Source organism: Orbicella franksi, chromosome 9, assembly GCF_964199315.1.
Source record: "Orbicella franksi chromosome 9, jaOrbFran1.1, whole genome shotgun sequence".
Lineage (NCBI taxonomy): Eukaryota > Metazoa > Cnidaria > Anthozoa > Scleractinia > Merulinidae > Orbicella > Orbicella franksi.
The window spans coordinates 2,736,661-2,755,313 of NC_138153.1; the positions used below are offsets into that span (position 1 = coordinate 2,736,661).

Here is an 18,653-nt window from a genome sequence, read left to right on the forward strand (position 1 = left end):
CGTTCCCGAAATAAACTGGTCGCGACATGACATCAAGATGCTTTTAACAATCTCTTCCAGTGTATTACATAAAATAACGTTTTATGTTCTCTCATATGGCAACGGAACACTTCTTTGGGTGTAGAAAAGAAAAAAAGAAAACGAATCAGCTAAAAACGATACTGCGAGCTGCGACGTGATGAGGGAGCCGCCTTGGCACCTTCCTCGTCATCGCTTGATTCTTCACCGTCACTAGAGGCCTCATCTTCTAGAACATCAAATCCCTGACATGGCTCATCTTCCTCTTCGCTTTCCTCTTTGCTTTCTTTGGAGAACAGCTCCTTCTTGATCATTTTCCATGTTAGCTTTTTCTTCTCGGCTCCTTTGTCCCAGTTGGGTCTCTCTGGTCCATTGTATTCTTTCTGCTTGAGGTAGACACACTCTGCGATAACTGACATCAGATACGCCACTTGTTCTGTCTCAACCTCCACCCATTCAAACCGTAACTCCTCTGTGAAGTAAATCTCGAAATGAACGCTGTCGCCTTGGGCCTGGGACCAGCGACGAATTTTTTGCCATGGAGCAAAAAATGCTGTTTTTTCTGTCGAGAGAGGCATGTAAAAGATTAGTATTTGGGAAGCAAGGATGGCGCAGTGGCGAGAGCGCTCGCCTCCCCTTAGTGTGGACTGGGTTCAATTTTGCTCCGAGGGTTTTTCTCCGGGTTCTCCGGTTTTCCTCCCGCCACAAAAACCAACGCTCCAAATTTCAATTCGACCAGGATATAGGACCCGCATGAAAACCAGCTAAGACTGATGTGACTTCCCCTCTAAATATTGTAATTAGTTAATTTAGTATTTTTTGAACTAAATTGAGAGTTGCATTTAAGCCAAGATTTTGCTACTATGTGAATTCCCTTCTAGCAGAGGCTCTTTTCCTGGTGTTCGCTGAGTGGAGTAAAGAGCGAACACCAGGAAAAGAGCCTCTGCTAGAAGGGAACTATGTGAATAGCTTTCTCAGAAATATGTTGAAAGGGTGCGAAAGCTGAGCCAATGATTGAAGCGTATTGTTCAGCTGGAAAGGAAAAGAGTAACATTCGGGAAATTTTAAGAGAACTCCATGGAGGTTGTTGGAACACAAAGCTATCTGTGGTCAACTCCTTTTAACGTATTCTCAAACTCCACTCGAATGTGTTACTGAGCTGTAATCGAATTTTATTTAGGCAGCTTTAAGCGAAATTATATTACTTTCATTTCATAAATAGAAGTCTTGGAAGCTTCGGCAACTTGGATAAATTATGTTGCTAACTTTTTGAAAGAGTAAATATATAATTGGCGCGAAAAGATGCGCGGATGTTTCTCCTTGGACATTATCTGTTCCGAGAAGGAAACAGTTTTTTCGAGAGCAGCGTAACTCGAGGAAGACTGCGAACTTTGAGGACAAATATCCGAGTTTATTATATGGCTAGCTCCGTGAGCGGGCAAGATGAATCAAATCCTGCGCTGTGATTGGCTACCCGAGCGGGCAAGATGGAGCTATCTTGCCCGCTCGGGACTACCCGCCGTGTCCCGCAAGGAAAATTTCCCCGAAAACCATATGATAAATCCTTTATTGACCAAGCTTGTTCGGTCAAGATCGTTCCTTTTTTGCGAGTTTATGGAGTTTATGGACCTCGACTCCGTCTCGGTCCATAAACACGCGAAAAAAGAACTTGGCCAATATCCAGCCATCTTGGCCTCGCACGTGGTCAATAACCCACACATATTTTCGCGCCAAATGGAGGTTATTATGTTTATTATCCTTCAAATACTTTTCGCGAAACGTGGGGTTTTGAAAACTGGGGAATATCACTCAGCTCGGATATTCTCCAGTTTTAGCTGGGGCATATTCAGTCACGAGACGTGCATGTTTAGACCAATCACACGCGAGCGAAAATGTTTGATGGATTATAAGAAACAGTAGTTATCGACGCTGATGAATCTTCAGTTTATCTCTTTAGTTACTGCTATAACGAACATTAATTCTGTACTTGCCCTTCTAATTCACCGTACAATACCAAGCAAACATACTATACATGATAATGAAAAAAGAGAAAATGATAAATATACAGGAACTGTCTTGATATAACACGAAATTCTTGGAAGTTTCATCGAAATCGGTGTATGACTATCATCAGGGAGAATTTCTATTTTGAGCTTGGACTTACTTGACTTAATCATTAGACCTCTTCTGTTGGCGATCAGGTCCACTTTCATTCCTATTGTCAGTCGCACATCTTTCACTTTGACATCATTCTGTACCGTGCAATCATTTAGAAAAACGTAGCCATAACCATACATCGTCTGACAGAGCTCCACGTATTGCTTGTCGCACGGAAAAGCCGGGTTTCTGTATTCCCTCATGAGGGGAATGTCGTCTGGTTTGGGTTTGAGTCTTCCGAGTCTGATGTCTTCCATACACTGCACGCAAAGCAAACGCATCGCACCCGCGTCTGTCTTGAGGTATTTTTGCTCTCTCGGAACATCGAAAGACCAGCGTTGAATTGAAATCACGTAGCGACAAGGAAGGTATATCATTTCGTTGTTGCCATATTTCTTTGTGGGGTTTTCGATACCGCGAAAGAGTCCGAAGAACAGCAGGCTATTAGCGCAGATTTCCAAAGTTTTGCCGGTTATTTCAAGGAGATCTTCGGCTTTGATTTTCCCGTCCTCAACCTGAACTCGAACTGCCGGCTGTGTGCCTTCGGGAAAGGTCCAAACGCAAATCTTGTCCTTTCTTGGCACTGGTTTCGATTTCGTGGCGGCCATATTGTTTGCTCCTTTTTCTCGAGTATGTGTCGCTCTACATTTCAGTGATGTATTTCTGCTGTGTCGAGACGAAGGAACGATAACGAGATTTTAACCGCAATTAGCGCATCAAAAGATACAGACTAGGGAAACATTTGTCTTTACTAAAGATACTTCTGGTGATTGGTGAAATTTTAGAACGAGCTAAATTATAAATTAGGTGACGAATTCTGTTATGTTTTCCCATGAACGTTATAGGGTAATTATACATAACATAATATATATTTTCAACCTCAAACAAGATATAAGAAAAAGATTAAAACAAAACAACAACCACAAAAAAAAATCAGGAAATTTTCAGATTAAAATAAGAAATGCTTTAGTTTTTGACGAAAACATACCCAAAGAAACGGTAGGGTCGTACGGCGGATACAACCAAAGAAAGACATTAAGCTGAATATATGAAAGATCATATATTTGATTTGCGGAGAAGAATATGAAGACACGACTGATCATCGCAGTTTTACCTACAACTTAAGCAGTTGTGAAATTAAAAGGAAGACATTGTTGTCTTAAATTAAATATAGAGTTACCATCTCTCTGAATGAGTTTGAATTCGTTTGAAGCCATTTTCTTTCCTGTTACTCGGCTAGCAGTGGTTAACTAGAGAATGCCATTGAGAAACATTTCAGAAGTCGCTCACACTAGGGCGAGTGATTTGCTGTGTTTGAGACGCGCCCAAGCTTAACACCCTGCAAAAAACCTTGTTTAATTTAGCTCAATTTCTTTGTAATGAAAGTGTTAAACTGATTTTGCTTTTTAACAGAACAAAAAAACAAAATAAAAACAAAGCCACGCGACATTAATTGACCACCTCTCGTTCAGCTTTTATTATACTTTTTTTTAAAATATTTTTTCGCTTCTCGCTTGTCCAACTTGCTACTGACTAGAGAAGCAGTTTTGGAGCCACAAGCAAACTGTTGTACATTATTAAAGACTGGAGCATTTTATACGGGAGTTTAATTTTAATAAGTGGCCATTGGCTATCATCTATTATGCCAAGTCCGAGAAACATGATCGACAAAGAATTACAAATTTTGTTATAAAACTGAGAAAATTACTTCCTTGTGATTGGCTGAGATCAGGCCAATTGCTCGTTAATCATTAATTTGCACTGCAGTGCATATTAACGTGCACGTGTTCGTAGTTTTCTCAGTCATATAATAAATTTGTAGTCATATGAAAGCTCGAGCAATTAAGGATTTACACTACCCATGAAATTTGGAATTTTCAAAGTGCACTCGCCTAAAGGCTCGTGCAATTTAGAGAGAATTTTCAAATATCATTCGTAGTGTCGCATTCATACGATTGCCTATACAAAATTTTTTGTAAAGGTGATCGTACAATGCGAGCGTGCGTAAGGATTTCTACCATAAGTTAGGCGACTGCAATTTGAAAGAATTTTCAAATATCACGAGTAGTGTTAATTGCGCGAGCTTTCATATGATTATTCACTTATAATACAACTGAGAAATTACGAACGCGTGCACATTAATTTACATCGCAGTGCAAATTAAAATTAATTATAAATTTGCATGCTCTCAGCCAATCACAATGAAGTAATTTTGTCAGTCATATTAGAAAGCAAGATATATTACCACTCGCGCTTGGTATGGTTCCGTCACGGAAAAGGTCAGCGATTTTCGTCGGAAAATTGGAATTAAACCCCTAAAAGAGAGTGAGAGACCAACCTTAAAACAGAATGGGCTCGATTACCAGCCTCTTCTCAGGAAAGAAGACCACACTAGGAGAGACCGGCGGACATCTAGCCTAAAAACGGAAATAAGAGCGTTTTTATCATTATTTCTTCAAGTGCACCCTAAAAGATACTTTGGCAGCTAGAAATAGTGGTTTTATTACGAACACCCTAAGCCTTAAGTGAGACTAGAATCCTTGATTTATACCCCTAAACAAGACGATGAGCATCACCGACCTTTTCATATGGGAGTCCCTTCCTTACCAATCCCCCTCCGCCCCCCCCCCCCCCCCCCCTCCACCGTATCGAAGTATGGCTACCTCCTACTCGGCTGTATGCACGTCATCTATTACCTCGCTTCTCATACCCAACGCACGTTCGTGGTATTGAAACTGACTCAGACAGACTCTACTGTTTATATTCTGATAAAGCGGCGGAATTCTGATAGGTCAAGCTAGAGGATTTCTCTTTTAGTTGCTTTTCGATTGAAAACAAATTTACAAGCTCCTGATAGGTAAAAACAGATTCCTTAGCCAGAGTATCACTAGGATGTGGAACTGGCAGTAAAATATCGGATATATTCATAAGGGAACTACAAAAAGTCGAAGAAAACGTTTTAAACACAAATTCACAAACAGCAGTACACTGTAACCAAGTGTTTAAAATGGGCATTGGTGCAACACTTTTGGTCAAGGAAAGACGCACACATATTTCACAGATGTAACAATTACATGAAATTTCTGAAATTTGGGAAATGGCAGGGGAAATTAAGGCAGTTAAGAAAGCGATTATTTTAAGTATGCCGTTCAAAAGTGGTCGCTCAGTCGAGACAGGGTTCTATTACAGTTATTATTCTCAGTTTTTGCCCGTGGCGTTTTTCTCCTTTCCTCTCCCTCTCTGATTACGTCTACTGGACATTGTGTCGCGGCTGCAGTGACTAATTCCCGCCTAAACTTGCAAGTTTCAAAACATACGAAAGCAACACAGAACGCTGAATTTAAGGCCTCTAAAACAAACCATACACAACGGTCGCGTTGTTTTCAAATGCTGTAGATTTTTAATTTATCAAAAGTGGTATAAAAAATAAACCATTATTTATTTTTCACGATAAAATTACACTTCGCTCATCGTTTAACATAACTCTATTGTATTGCCAACCCTTGAATCAGGTCGAACTTCTAGCCATAATAGAAGTAAATTAGGTGATTTCTAGGATTTCAGAATTCGTTACACACCATTTTTCGTGTTATGCTTCACGTACACCCAAATTATACTTCGTTAATTGAAAAATACGAGGGGAGATTTCTTACAGAGATAACGAGTCTGCCAGGTGCAACCGGGGCATTGATGTCAGGTTTATTATTCAGACACTTTTCCTTATAGTGAAAATAAACACTGCAGATATGTGGATTTTAATTAACAAAGTGTAATACGCTCACAGTTTGGCCAAATGTATGTTTCAGTTTTGCTATAAGTTTGTTCCTGGAGTCAACGGGAGCCGGTATTATACACAATTTTGAACAACCCTGTGAAGTAAATAAACTGCTTTGATAGCGATAAATACAACAGGTGTTACCAAAAGAGACTTGGGACATGACACGAACACGATGTTTATCGTAATAAAGGGAAAATCATCTTAGATTTTGCGATACACAAACTGCTTCACATTGCATTCTCTACCAGTGAGGGATGCCATGGTTAACACGGTTTTTACCATGATAGTGGTCTGCGATAGACGCAGATGGCTTACATGAAGGTGTCGTGCTGTTAACCACAGTGTAACTGATTCAGCCATAACGGCTGGTGGCATCAGTTCTGCGAAACTTGTTTTAGCTGACAAACCGGTTCTCCTATGCCCAGTAAACCCAAACTCGTGTCTTTTCTTTGTGTGTCCACGACATTGAAAAGCCCGATAAAAATGGCAGCTAGTCTGGGTATGAATTTAAAACTGTAGTTCTCATTAAAAACTTCGCACGAATTAATTGTTCCCCTAGTGTTTGCGAGATGGTGATCTTCCAAGTTACCAAATCCGGTTCAGAGGTGGAGTTGTGCTGATCCAGGTCATGAAGATCAACTTTTACAAGTCAGGTGTAGGTGCTTTCTAGATGATTTTTTTTTTCGCAAAGATGTGTGATATCTACCTTGCTATAATCAATACAAAGTTAGTATGCTCTATAATACAAAAACAGGAAATTTGAAAAAAAAACAAAAAAAACCCGGCATTTTTATAAACGCTTTTCTTCACATCTGCTTCAAATAAAACAATAGTCTCTAAAGGTGTTAATTAACAGGATCTGGCGTTCGCCCCCTTCACGTGGAAATGAAGGAAAGAAAGAATAGCGTCTTATCATCTGAGTCTGTTGATAGAATTCTTTGTCATTATCACTTTCTGTCCCCTAGCGTTCCCCTTAAGCGAACACTCAATTCACTCAGCCTCGGAAAAGTTGGCACCATGGATTTTGTTTAATTATGTTTTGTCTGCCGTATCAATACATGCGATCTCCCTTGTTAATTAACACAGGGCCTGGTGTTCCTACACCACCAAGATGAGATTTTAATTTTGATTCTTATGATAACTAGTCATGTACAGTGCTTCGGCAACGACACTGTCTCCTCGTAAGAAAAAAATTAATTAAGACAAATTGAAAAAGGAAGATGTTCAGACTGATAAACGTGGTAACACTGTCATAGATCCTGCTCCCTTGTAAGTCAGTTCTTGTCTGACCAATTATCAAGTATTTTGGCAAGATTTTGCGTTTCCCGTCTGATTAAGTCAATTGCGATTGAACAGTTCTGCGTCTTAATGTCGGATATTGACAAATTTATCCCCATTATTGTTGTCTATTGAGAAATGACTCCCGTTTAAAGCCTGATTGTTTTGAGCATTCTCTCGCAACCCGAAAACAATTAACACTATTTATCTACTGATAGAGATATATCGCCGAACAAGATAATTCCCATGTTACTTCCATTTTTACGGGAATTAAAATGCCTAATATCTAAATCCTCAGCGTTGTGAAATATTGTTTCATTGCAGTGATTCTGATATGTGACAGAGAAAAAATCGTCGAAAACTCAGAGTATAACAGCGAAAAAATGAGAAAACAACGATAATGCATATTCATTAGAGGTCAAAGATTTTCTTTTTCAAATATTTATTTATATTTTTCAGTTGGTGAAATCAGTAATTAACATATACCTTTTGATACGGGTAGAATATCGCAACATTTGACATAACTCTTGGGGTGTTTGACAGAAGTTTGAAGTAAACCTAACTTTTAATGACGAAATACTCCTCACAAATTGTCAAGCTGTTTGTCAGTATATTCGTAAAGCAAAACAGAACCAAAATTACCTCATAAACACTTAAAATTGTTTATGATATTTTTGTTTTTCATCTTACGAAGTTTAATAATTATGAGAATGTTTTATTTTATCCGTCAATTGTATAAACCCTCTTCTCATGGAAAAATCGTATATGCAAATAATACTTTTTATGTTATGGTTAAACGAAAGAATTTCCAGCCGCCATCACTGCTAATTGTTTGCTTCAAAATTATACGGTATCACGAGAAATCTGTTGTTTGAGCATTTCAACTCTGTTAAATCTATCCCCAGAGATTAATTTCGCCACGTACATCAAGGTAATCTCGAATACTTCAGACCAAACATTCGGCTTATCAAAATCCCTGCTAATCCAGTATTTCCACACTTGACCATAAAAATACCCACGCGAATTCTGTTACGACAAATTTACTCCGAATTTTTCTCTTAGCTGCTCGAAATCTTTTCAAAGTTAATTGTTTTCTGTTGTTTATGTTTCTAGTGAAGACTTCCCGCATTTCGGCTTTTAATTTCAGGGTGTTGATGTTGGCAGATGTTTCAATCTTCATTTTGTGCGCGGGCGAGAAAGAAACATTTCTCAAATAAAACTTAAGCACTGATGAACTTGTTGGTCAAAAGTGGGTAGAAAAACCGCCGCGGAACTTTCAAATCTTCCTTGGCGCCAGTACTGACAGTATTTACCACATCAATATTAACGTTGGTAACATTTTTCGCGTAATTATTCGCCTATCAGACTGCAAAGCTCATTTAGTTGTCATTGAAAATCGGTGTCTCGCAGATTGGGCTAAAAAGTGCCTCGAAGCACGAACTTTTAATAGGCCAAATTAAAAAAGCGTTAAAAGAGTTCTTTTTATCGGAAAGAAAACACGACTGCATCGCAGGCGTTATTCATAAGATAGGCGTTTTACTGACGCGAAATATATCTCATTGTTGGGTGATGTTGCAGTATTTATGTTTTCCCATATCTTAGTTCTCATTTTTGCGCGATAGCAACATTCGATTATCAATGTCATTAATGATTAACGCAGCACCTTTGGTGCGATCAGGAATCGTTTGTATTCCGTCACCACGACAAACTCACTCTGTTCAGAAGTGGTGGAGTTGTTTTATGCAAATGAGTTGGCGACCAATGGCGTGCTGCGACTTATTCAGCACAATGTGAATTTAAATTCAACATTTTCCAGAGCTTAGCTGATCCAGCGAGTGCCGGCTATCATTGGGGGCGGGAAATCGCGAGTTCGCGAACAGAGTGTTATAGAACACAAGGAAATGGGAAACAAAGGCACGAAATCCAGCTCAAAAAAGAACAAACTCACACCTGATGAAATCCAAGAGCTACGTTTATCTACCGAATTTACTGAGGACGAGCTACACACATGGAATAAAGCCTTCCGGGAGAAATGCCCCAATGGTAAAATGTCCGAAAAGAAATTCTCGGAGATCTACAAGAACCACTACTCCACTGGCGATGCTAGCGTTTTCGCTGGGCATGTTTTTCGCACATTTGATAAAAACAACGATGGTACAATAGATTTTCACGAGTTCATTCAAGGTTTGTCTATTATATCTCGAGGGACGCAAGAACAGAAACTTCGTTGGGCGTTCGAGATGTACGACTCTGATGGCAGTGGCTCGGTGTCGCGGCGCGAAATGTTGGAGATAGTACGCGGGATTTTTCGCCTGGCTGGCGACCGAGTAAATCTCCCGAGAGATGAGAACACGCCAGAGAAGTTTACTAACAAGCTGTTTGCAAAGCTTGACCGAGACAATGATGGTACAATTACGCAGAATGAATTTGTTCGTGGCATTCAGTGTTATCCCTCTCTTATGCGGTTATTGGATCCAGCCGGCGCGAAGTAAACTAAACTAATAGATTGCGATGCAATGTTTACACTCTCAATATTACGCTGCGTTCGAATTTACGGTGGAACAGTTTCGCCAAGGTAGCATATACATGCATGGTACTCTGTAAAAGCGGCATGTCTCGTTTACCACTTGTAACGTTTTTGTTTTTGAAGCACGGAGACGGCTTGTAGCGAAGGTCAAAAGGAGTTACTGATACACCATTCGGCAATATTTCATTTGCACAAATTTAGGTTTTTGATGTGTTGAATTTACGCGATAAGGGTGGCGTTTTACGAAAGTGTTTCGTCCATAGATAAAAAGACTAAACGAGCCAGCCGACTATGTAGTTATCATATCAAAGTAGGACACATTTTTAACTTAAAATCAACCAGACTCCGGTGGATTTTTTCGAACGTCCGTAACAAATAATTTACGGTGGATAAATTTATGCGTCTCGATTCAACTCATAAATGGAAGCCCTTGGTGTCCACATTGTCTGAGATGTGTTTAATATTTTAGTTGTTTTACGTCGGCCTTTACGATCAAATCAACGCTTTTGAACTCGGTCTTTTGATCCTTAATATGCACAGTAAAACCTTAGCATTCGACTGAATCGTATGGGAGGACTGACTCATTACAACAGCCTGTGATTATTGAAAACTTGCCTGAAGCGTTTGATCAAATCTTTTAAAATATTAAACAACAGAATTGTATTTAAATCTTATGCGGTTAAACCAACTGTCCCTAGAAAATACGAGAACTGCTTTTTCGGAGCCTTCTGTTGGGAAATAAAAAAATTATTCAGCACGACAACAATGATTTTTGTAATTGATATAGAATACTGGATTTTGTTTTGAGAAGGGTTTGACCTAATAACTAGTTTTTGTCTTTTTGATTGGAGGCGAGTGCGAGAGAAAAACGAGGCACTACCTTTCTGGCGAATGTAAATATTTTAACTTTTGTTTTATTTATGAGTTCACAGCTGTGTGTCAGGGAATGGTAATTTTGGATTTTTGAGAGCTTTGTTCTTTATGAAATGTAGGGTGGACTGTAAATAAGCCGACAAACGAAGCGGCAAATGTGTGGTGTCACGCCGTTGAAAATTTACGGACAATTGTCTTGAACAAACAAATTCCAAAAAAACATTAGAAATTCAAATTTGCCTCCGAGATTTGAAAAAAGTGTGTTTTTCGACTTATACTTCGTTTCGTCCAAATCGATATTCCAATTTACCGGAGGGCAGAGCTTTCCACTATAACATGTCATGTCACTCTTTTGAGAATATTTATTACATGTAATTATTAAATGGACGAGACTTTGCCGAGACAATTTTATTGAAGTTCATGGCCAGCGATCGTTGTAATAATAATTAAATGGCTAGCTAGAAATTATAACGTTGAAGCTAATCAGCTTTTTAGGAGTTCTAATTACTGTTAAGGTTCATGCCGAAGCTGAAGTTCTCTCTGTTTTGCCTAGTATATTAGTGATTGAAAATTTAACAAACCAAGCTTCTTAGCAACGACTTAGTAGACAGTTTTTTTTGCTGATTTTCTATGCTATCTTTCGTCTTTAACGCTTTTTGGCGGTTTAAAGTGAGTAAATGTTGAACAGATCTACTTGTTTTTAAGCTATAGAGCTTATTTCGTTGCAAACTTTAATTTGGAGTTGAACTTTCTTTATAAACTGTTAAATGACTTGTAAGTTTAGTAATAAAGAAATTAAACTTTGTACTTCAGCATTTTTTTTCTGTCGTTTTACCCGTTGTAGGAAATTTTCAACGAATTTGTATCCCTTCAAAATGAAAAGGAAGTGTGAATTAAAATTCATTATCCGCTAGCAAAGCTGAGTTGTAACCAGTCGCTAGTTACCCGAGTTATCCGAGGGCGTCTGGAGCGAGGTCATATTACGAGGCCCGAGGAAGGTTCTGGGAAGAGACGCAAACATGGTGGGAAACGCATTGCACGTGAATGTCAGGTAACGTACATTTTGACGACAAAAATTTGACCGTCTGCGACCAAACAAGGAAAAAAAAAATGAACAAGAGATAGATAAGCTTAATGGACCACTTCAACCTTGTCGATACCACGCATAAAATATCAACAATTTTTCGTATTTGTCAGATAAACAAAAAAAAACACCTTCTTAGATCGATTTATCATACCAAATTTCGAATAAAAAATGCGCAGTTTCATAAAAACTCCGTTGCGAACTCGTGAAAATTTTACAAAGGAATACAATCGAATCCGGGCCACATTGGTGGGAGGCGAGAGCTCTCACCACTGCGCCATCCCTGCTCCCCGAGGACGGTTGTGCTTGGACCTAACAGTGCCTTTGCTGCGCTACAAAAAATAATCACTTAAAAACCAGTTGACTGTTATGCTTCTGTCGAATTTCCAATGTTTGAGACATTGAGATTCAAGTGAAAAAAATAACTGTTTCCCCACACATGTAACATTTGGCTGATAAAAATTCTACTGCAACTCAGTTTATGACTTCCACTTTCTCATTGAACTAAAAGGAGAGTAACAGCATACTTTTAGGACAGGATAACATACAAGACAGGGCAGAAATAGAGAAAACATCCCCAAAATGCCCCACCTGGTTACACACTCAGTCCCAGGCCATTCGCACGTGCAGGGCCCGTCGGCCCAGTTTTTCTCGACGTTTCTGTCCTTTGTACAATGATAAAATACAGCTTTCACACAGCACATGCAAGAACAACATTCTAAAAGTCTTGTTCTGTCAGCTGCAGGTTTCATCGGCAAATCAATGCGGACATCGTTTCCATGGAATTCCCCTTCTTCTGCATTTGTTGTACTCGCAGACCTGGTTTGAGCGATGATTCCATTCCCCAGGTTAATAATGGTCTCTGTATTGCTTGACACAGCTTGATATCGTCCCTTCCCTGGATAGTTATTCCCCAGATAAGCAAAGTAGGAGAGCTGAGGCTGGTTTGTGGTTGGGTTTTGTTCTGCTATCAAGTCTGTAACATAGACTCTTTCTTTGTCCCAAGCGCACTTCCACTCATAGGGGTTCGTTTCTCGGCTCTGCTTCGTCGGCTTCTTATTGGGGGTAGATTTGCATCTTCGGAGCGATTCTTTTCCCTTGTTTTTCTTGCGTTGTTCTCTTTTTGCCTTTGCGCCGTGGCTGCTATGATGACATACGAGAGGTCTTTCCACATCAAAACTTGCAGGAATTTCAGATAATGAAGATGATCTCCGGACATTCATGGTACCCAACATTCCGTCTGTGTGTATCACTAAAAAAGAAAACATTACGTGAGTATTTACCAATTTAGCCCGTTCGTCAAGACGAAAAGATGGGTAGATCGGTTTTAAGACATGACGTTTTTTTTCCCAGGAGGACTCCCATATAAAAAGGACAGGGGTGCTTGTCGGAAATAGTGAAAAGAACCCCTTTTGTGGGCGTGGCTTGAATTTTTTTCACCCCGAAGAGGTACCAACTTTAAAGCGACACATTATCTCTTGTCATATTTCTTTTCGGCTCAACACCCTAAAGGGAGGCGCGGTGACCTCGTGGTTAGTGCGCTCGTCTCCGGATCGAGCGGTCCGGGTTCGAGCCCTGGCCAGGGACATTGTGTTGTGTTCTTGGGCAAGACACTTTACTCTCACAGAGCCTCTCTCCACCCGTGTGTATAAATGGGTACCGGCGAACTTAATGCTGGGGGTAACCCTGCGATGGACTAGCATCCCATCCAGGGGGGAGTAGAAATACTCCTAGTCGCTTCATGCTACAGAAACCGGGATAAGCTCCGGCCTGATGGGCCACTTGGCTCGTATGCAGACTTTACCTTACCTACCTACCAACACCCTAAAAGGTACCTCAAAAGATCCCGCTGTGGAACTTTTGAGGCTGAACACCCTGAGAGGTACTAACACCGCTTTTTGACCCCTAAAATGTACGCAAAGCACCCCGTCCTTTTTTTATATGAGAGTCCCCACCCCCAGATATTTCAAGAGGTTAAAATGTCTAATATCTGGCCATAGAGGAAAAAAACAAAAAGAAAACAGGAATGCGCCGTTGTATACTGGACGGTATTATACACAAACTTCACATCTACGCTGCGATATTATTTTCTCCATTGTATTTTCCATGTCATGCCATAAAGAGGATATTACATGGTATTGCGAAGATATGAATTTTATTTTCGAGTGGCAAAAACAATATTTTACGAAGGAGAAGAGCGAGTGAGTAAAGAATTGTTTTGTAACGCGAGGAAATAAAATTCATATCTTCAAGCCACCGTGTAATTTTGTTTTTATCATACAAACAAACCAGGAACATATCACGTATGTTCCTGGTCAAACCAACTGCTGGCGTAAACAACAGTGAAAAAGCGGGAAATGACGTCATCAATATCTTCACTTGTGAGGCCGAGGATATGGAAAATACGGCACTCGCGCCCGGATGTAGTTTCGATAAATTTTACGAGTGTTGTACAACGATTATCAGTTGAGTAAGACGCGACGAAAGTTTGGTGACTAGGTTTTAGCGTTCAACTTGTGTTGTTGTTACTGACAACTTGCTGTGTTTCCAGTGGCAACTTGTCGGCATGACGTCATTGATAGCAAAGCGCGCGAAATTGCAGGCGACGATATTGTTACCATTGGAAACGAGATAAGTTGCCAGTGGCAACTCCGAAGTCCAAAACTCCGTCTCCAAAGCTCGCTCGCGTCTTCGTGATATTTTCCCGTAAAATATTCGTGTCTATATAATAACAACAACAACAAAAAAATGGTTATGCTTTCTCGTGGCACTCCGTGGAATTTCTCGGTATGCGCCCTCGCCTAAAGGCGAGGAAATAAGTGCATGACAAGCGGGGTATTCCACGGTACACCACTCGAAAGCATCGCACAATTGTTATTTAGAGCGGTATGGGTAAATTGAAAATTAACCCATTCAGTTTTTTAGTGGATGAATAATACCCCACTTAATCAGTTTATGATAAAATAATAATATTTATCGAATTGGATCCCATCAACGGCAAAGTAGGTATGATTTTCTGTGTAGCAATAGCATGGACTGGCATAACTTGTAGAAAACGCCCCTTAATTTTCTAATCTCAATAACTCAAACGACAAACTTGGTGAGCCTATTTTTCTCATTGAGTAATCATTCGCATACACGTTTTAACATTTTGTCATCCAAAAATACTTGGGAAGAGATACAGAGTCCCTTGAATTATCAGAAATGTTAGGTGCAGCGTTAAAAACTGAGGCCATATGTATATGATACGCGACGAGCCGTTCAGACACGTTCCGATTTTTGCATGTTGGGTTCGGATGGCACGACATCCATAAAATAGTTGATAAATCATCAACTCCAGTCCCTTTCTAGTAAATCTAAATTCAAAAACTACAGGAGGACCCAGGAGCTAATGAATTTCAGGGCTCGAAGGATTACTGAAAAAACAAAACATTGCTGCCGATGTCAATACCGACAAAAATGTCTACATGCGAATTCTTGAAGGGCTGGCTAACAAGATTACATAACTGTTAAAAAAATTGACGAAAGACAAATGAAAACTTACCAAGGAAACTTTCCACGAGCTCTATGCCCAGTGAGCAAAGAGTTGTTGCAGAGAAAACTCCAGTAAAACAAACTTAGTTTGAGCGAGCTACAAAGCAATCATGTCTTGCAGATTAATTTTGTAGACTATAACATTGTATTTTTTTAGACTATTTTGAATTGACGTACTTAAATTTACTCACTTGCGTCATCGTATTTCTCTCATCTAACAGAAGACCCTTCAATTTGCATTCCAGGTTTTGGCATCAAAATAATGTTTTTTTGTCGAAATATACCGGAAGGCTATGTTTTTCTGTTCTGTTTTGACCTACCGTAACTATTTTTTTGTCTGGTTAGGCTTTTCTTAGCATTTTCTAATCCTTTGAGCCTAAGTTAGTGTTGTAAATATGATGTCACAATAATATAGATGTTTAGATAGGGGATTTCCCTAATTATTGTTTAATTTTCAGTCTGCTGCGAATTACGTTACGTCTCAGCCACATGTCGTAACTCATAGATAGTTCTGACTCGTGTAACAAAAACAACGAAAACAACATCAACAACCCTAGAACTAAACTGAAGGTAACTATTACGAAGTATGGACATGTATAGGGAAGTAGAGTGGTGTAGACTGGAGTGACACCGGCCTTAAGCGAGTCCATATCGATTTGGTTATGAAAACAAAGTTAGTCTGATATCGGATGTAATAAAGACTAAGAACTGAATATTTCCACCATCTCTAAAAGTTGTCAGTGGGTTTGTGAAAAGCTTTTATGTAGCTCGAGTCATTGACGTCCCCGTTCTAGCGAGCCACTGCCATTCTCGTCCTGGCCTTCCCATCCTCACATCGTAAAGTGGTACCTGATGCTACGCACAGTGATGCAGAGAACATATGTGTCAAGCGTTTAAATTTCAAAACAAATATTTTTCAATAAAACTAAAACTCTGTAACTTTTTTTTGTATCATTGTGGTTATTCATTATCCAGTAACCACAGGTCCTCCCAGAGGGCTTTTGTGTAAATAGATTTCTTTTTAGTGCTTATCACAAAACATCAATCTCTCAAAGTGTGTCATAATTTTCTTTTATTTCTATTAGTACCTTTTTCTTGGCCGGAAAAAAGGTAAACAGTTAAATGAAATGATTTGATTCAATGCACGGTCCAACCAAGAGCAAAAGTTTACAAGATTGCAAAAATAAAATTTAATTTATCCTTGTTTCTCCTACGATTTTTTGATAGGTTGCTGTAAATTATGACATTAATTTTAATATCATGGGTAACCTTGGCTGGCGCGACTGAAATTTAAATTGACCAATCAGGATTCAGCAGGCGGGAAAAACTTTACTGTCCTGAAGTCAATGTAAGTTAACAGGCGAAGGCATTGAAATCGGGCAACTTTTCTCACTGGAGTTTGCATTAAATATTCACGAAAATGGATTTAAAACCATATCAGATTGTAAAAAGTGAAAATATGAAACATTTTGTGTCCTCAAGCTTCTAATTTGGCGACAAAGATGGGTCGCCGGCCTCCGGCATGGCAACTTGCTAGTAGTTGAGTGTCGCCAGGTAGGACAATAATTGTCTTATTCTGAACGAAATATGCTGTTCCCCGCCAAATGAAACCTAGAATTCTCAAGTTAACTATTAGAAGGGCCAAATCAACTTAAGCATTGTCTTTATTTTTGTTAGCTGCGAAGAAAAAAGGCTCTTATCGTGTCGTTTAGGCAGGACAGCTCAGTTTTGACTGGCGCTTGTACTGCGGGCGCAGCCGCCGTATGCAAGGTAACTGTGCATCACTTAAGCTTGCAACAGGGGATGGCTCAAAAATCATTCGTTCATTTCAGTATTTTATTCATGAACAAGGAAATAGAGATTAGTTCCCAGTTTACACGAATTTGGTCTCATTTAATATATTCTTTGTTTTCTCAGTTCTGAACTGAGAAACATTCGACGAAGCCAAACATTGGGCTTGGCCCCACTCAGAAGCTTGGTTCCATCCCTGATGTCTCGTCCCTTACGGCCTTGAACTTAATTTTCCGGAAACTATATGCTTCTTAAACGATATTATCCCATTGGCAAATGTTAAGCAAGCAGCTGTTCTAGACCATAGTTACTAGAGGGAAATGGTTGGGAAGCCTGGCAAAGTTCTTTGTTGTATGTTCTTGTTGGCTATTTTGGGGGTTGACCTGGCAAAATACAAAAGGTGATTATGTGTGCTCATACAACTAACCAATAGAAGCATTGTGATTATGTAATTCATGCATTGTCAGTGGGCATAAGGGTTTTCAAGGGTTTTCCAACATAAATCTTAGCCTGTTTGTTCCCTTCTTTGATGTTTACTGGCCTTCCTAACCATTTCCCTCTATGAACTATATATGTTTAGACCAATAATAATACCATAGTAAGTGTACACTCACCATAGTAAGTGTCACGTGATGCTTGCAACCCATGAGAAACAGAAACACAGACAACAATAAATGTGGGGAAAGGGGTTGAGAATGAAGTGCTCCAACAGGCCAGTGTCACTAACAGAATACTAGTCTAGCTTGGTAAGATGGGAGGGGTCAAAACCCCCCTCACCTCCTTTCTCTCTAGGGGTGCAGGTCACGATCCCCTAATAGAAATGCTACTCCTCTTGAGGGCTGCAGATCACAATACCCTGCAAGAGTTCCTTACTCCTCTTTAGGGCTGCCGATCACAATACCCTAAAAGAGGTCCTTACTCCTCTCCAGGGCTGCAGGTCACAATATCCTAAAAGAGGTGCTACTCCTCTTGAGGGTTTCAGATCACAATACCCTGCAAGAGTTCCTTACTCCTCTTTAGGGCTGCCGATCACAATACCCTAAAAGAGGTCCTTACTCCTCTCCAGGGCTGCAGGTCACAATACCCTGCGAGAGGTCCTTAATCCTCCTCAGGGCTGCAGGTCACAATACCCTGAAAGAGGCCCTTATTCAGGAAAGATAGCTAAGACTCGTGGTTACCACGGCAACCAATCCATTCTGTGAGTCTATGGGGCAAAGAGTGACCTGTATGGGAGCACTTCATCCCCACAAATACACGAAGTGTACTCCCCATAGATGAAACAAACCCAGCCCAAAATATGTTTAGTTAAATGTAAAAATAATCAGTAGTCACCACTGGGATTTGAACTCCCAATGTCTAGCTTACCGAACCAGCGCTTATCACACTGAACTACTTGTACTAGAAAGCAGGCAAGGTGTTTGCCTGCTAAAGCGATGGAATGAATAAACACTAGGCTTATGTTCAATGCACTAGGAGTTGATTGACAGTGAAATAAAAACAACCCTGATTGGCTCAGCCCGCAGATTGCACTATGGACGCACATGATCAGAATTGAACTTTGGCCTGTGAAACCCTACCCAATGTTACTGCATGTCACGCAATCCACACGTAAT

General features: G+C 39.9%; 3 protein-coding genes and 1 pseudogene across 3 annotated transcripts in view; 2 read left to right on the forward strand and 2 right to left on the reverse strand.

The window, feature by feature from the left end:
- The window catches only part of LOC145497872 (uncharacterized), a 56,262-nt gene that overhangs the window by 15,722 nt on the left and 21,887 nt on the right, over positions 1–18,653 (forward strand). The gene's annotated exons all lie outside the window — the stretch shown is intronic.
- LOC145496753 (uncharacterized) lies at positions 33–2,849 on the reverse strand. The gene is made up of 2 exons (XM_081476490.1): positions 2,183–2,849; positions 33–580 (listed from the first exon to the last, which is right to left on the reverse strand). The coding sequence occupies exons 1-2, from the start codon at positions 2,781–2,783 to the stop codon at positions 150–152; spliced, it is 1,032 nt and encodes a 343-aa protein (XP_081332616.1). The 5' UTR covers positions 2,784–2,849; the 3' UTR covers positions 33–149.
- LOC145497054 (hippocalcin-like protein 1 pseudogene) lies at positions 8,411–11,375 on the forward strand (annotated as a pseudogene).
- On the reverse strand, positions 11,474–13,682 carry LOC145497647 (uncharacterized). The gene has a single exon (XM_081477469.1). It carries the CDS (start codon positions 12,981–12,983, stop codon positions 12,195–12,197), a length of 789 nt encoding a protein of 262 aa, XP_081333595.1. The 5' UTR covers positions 12,984–13,682; the 3' UTR covers positions 11,474–12,194.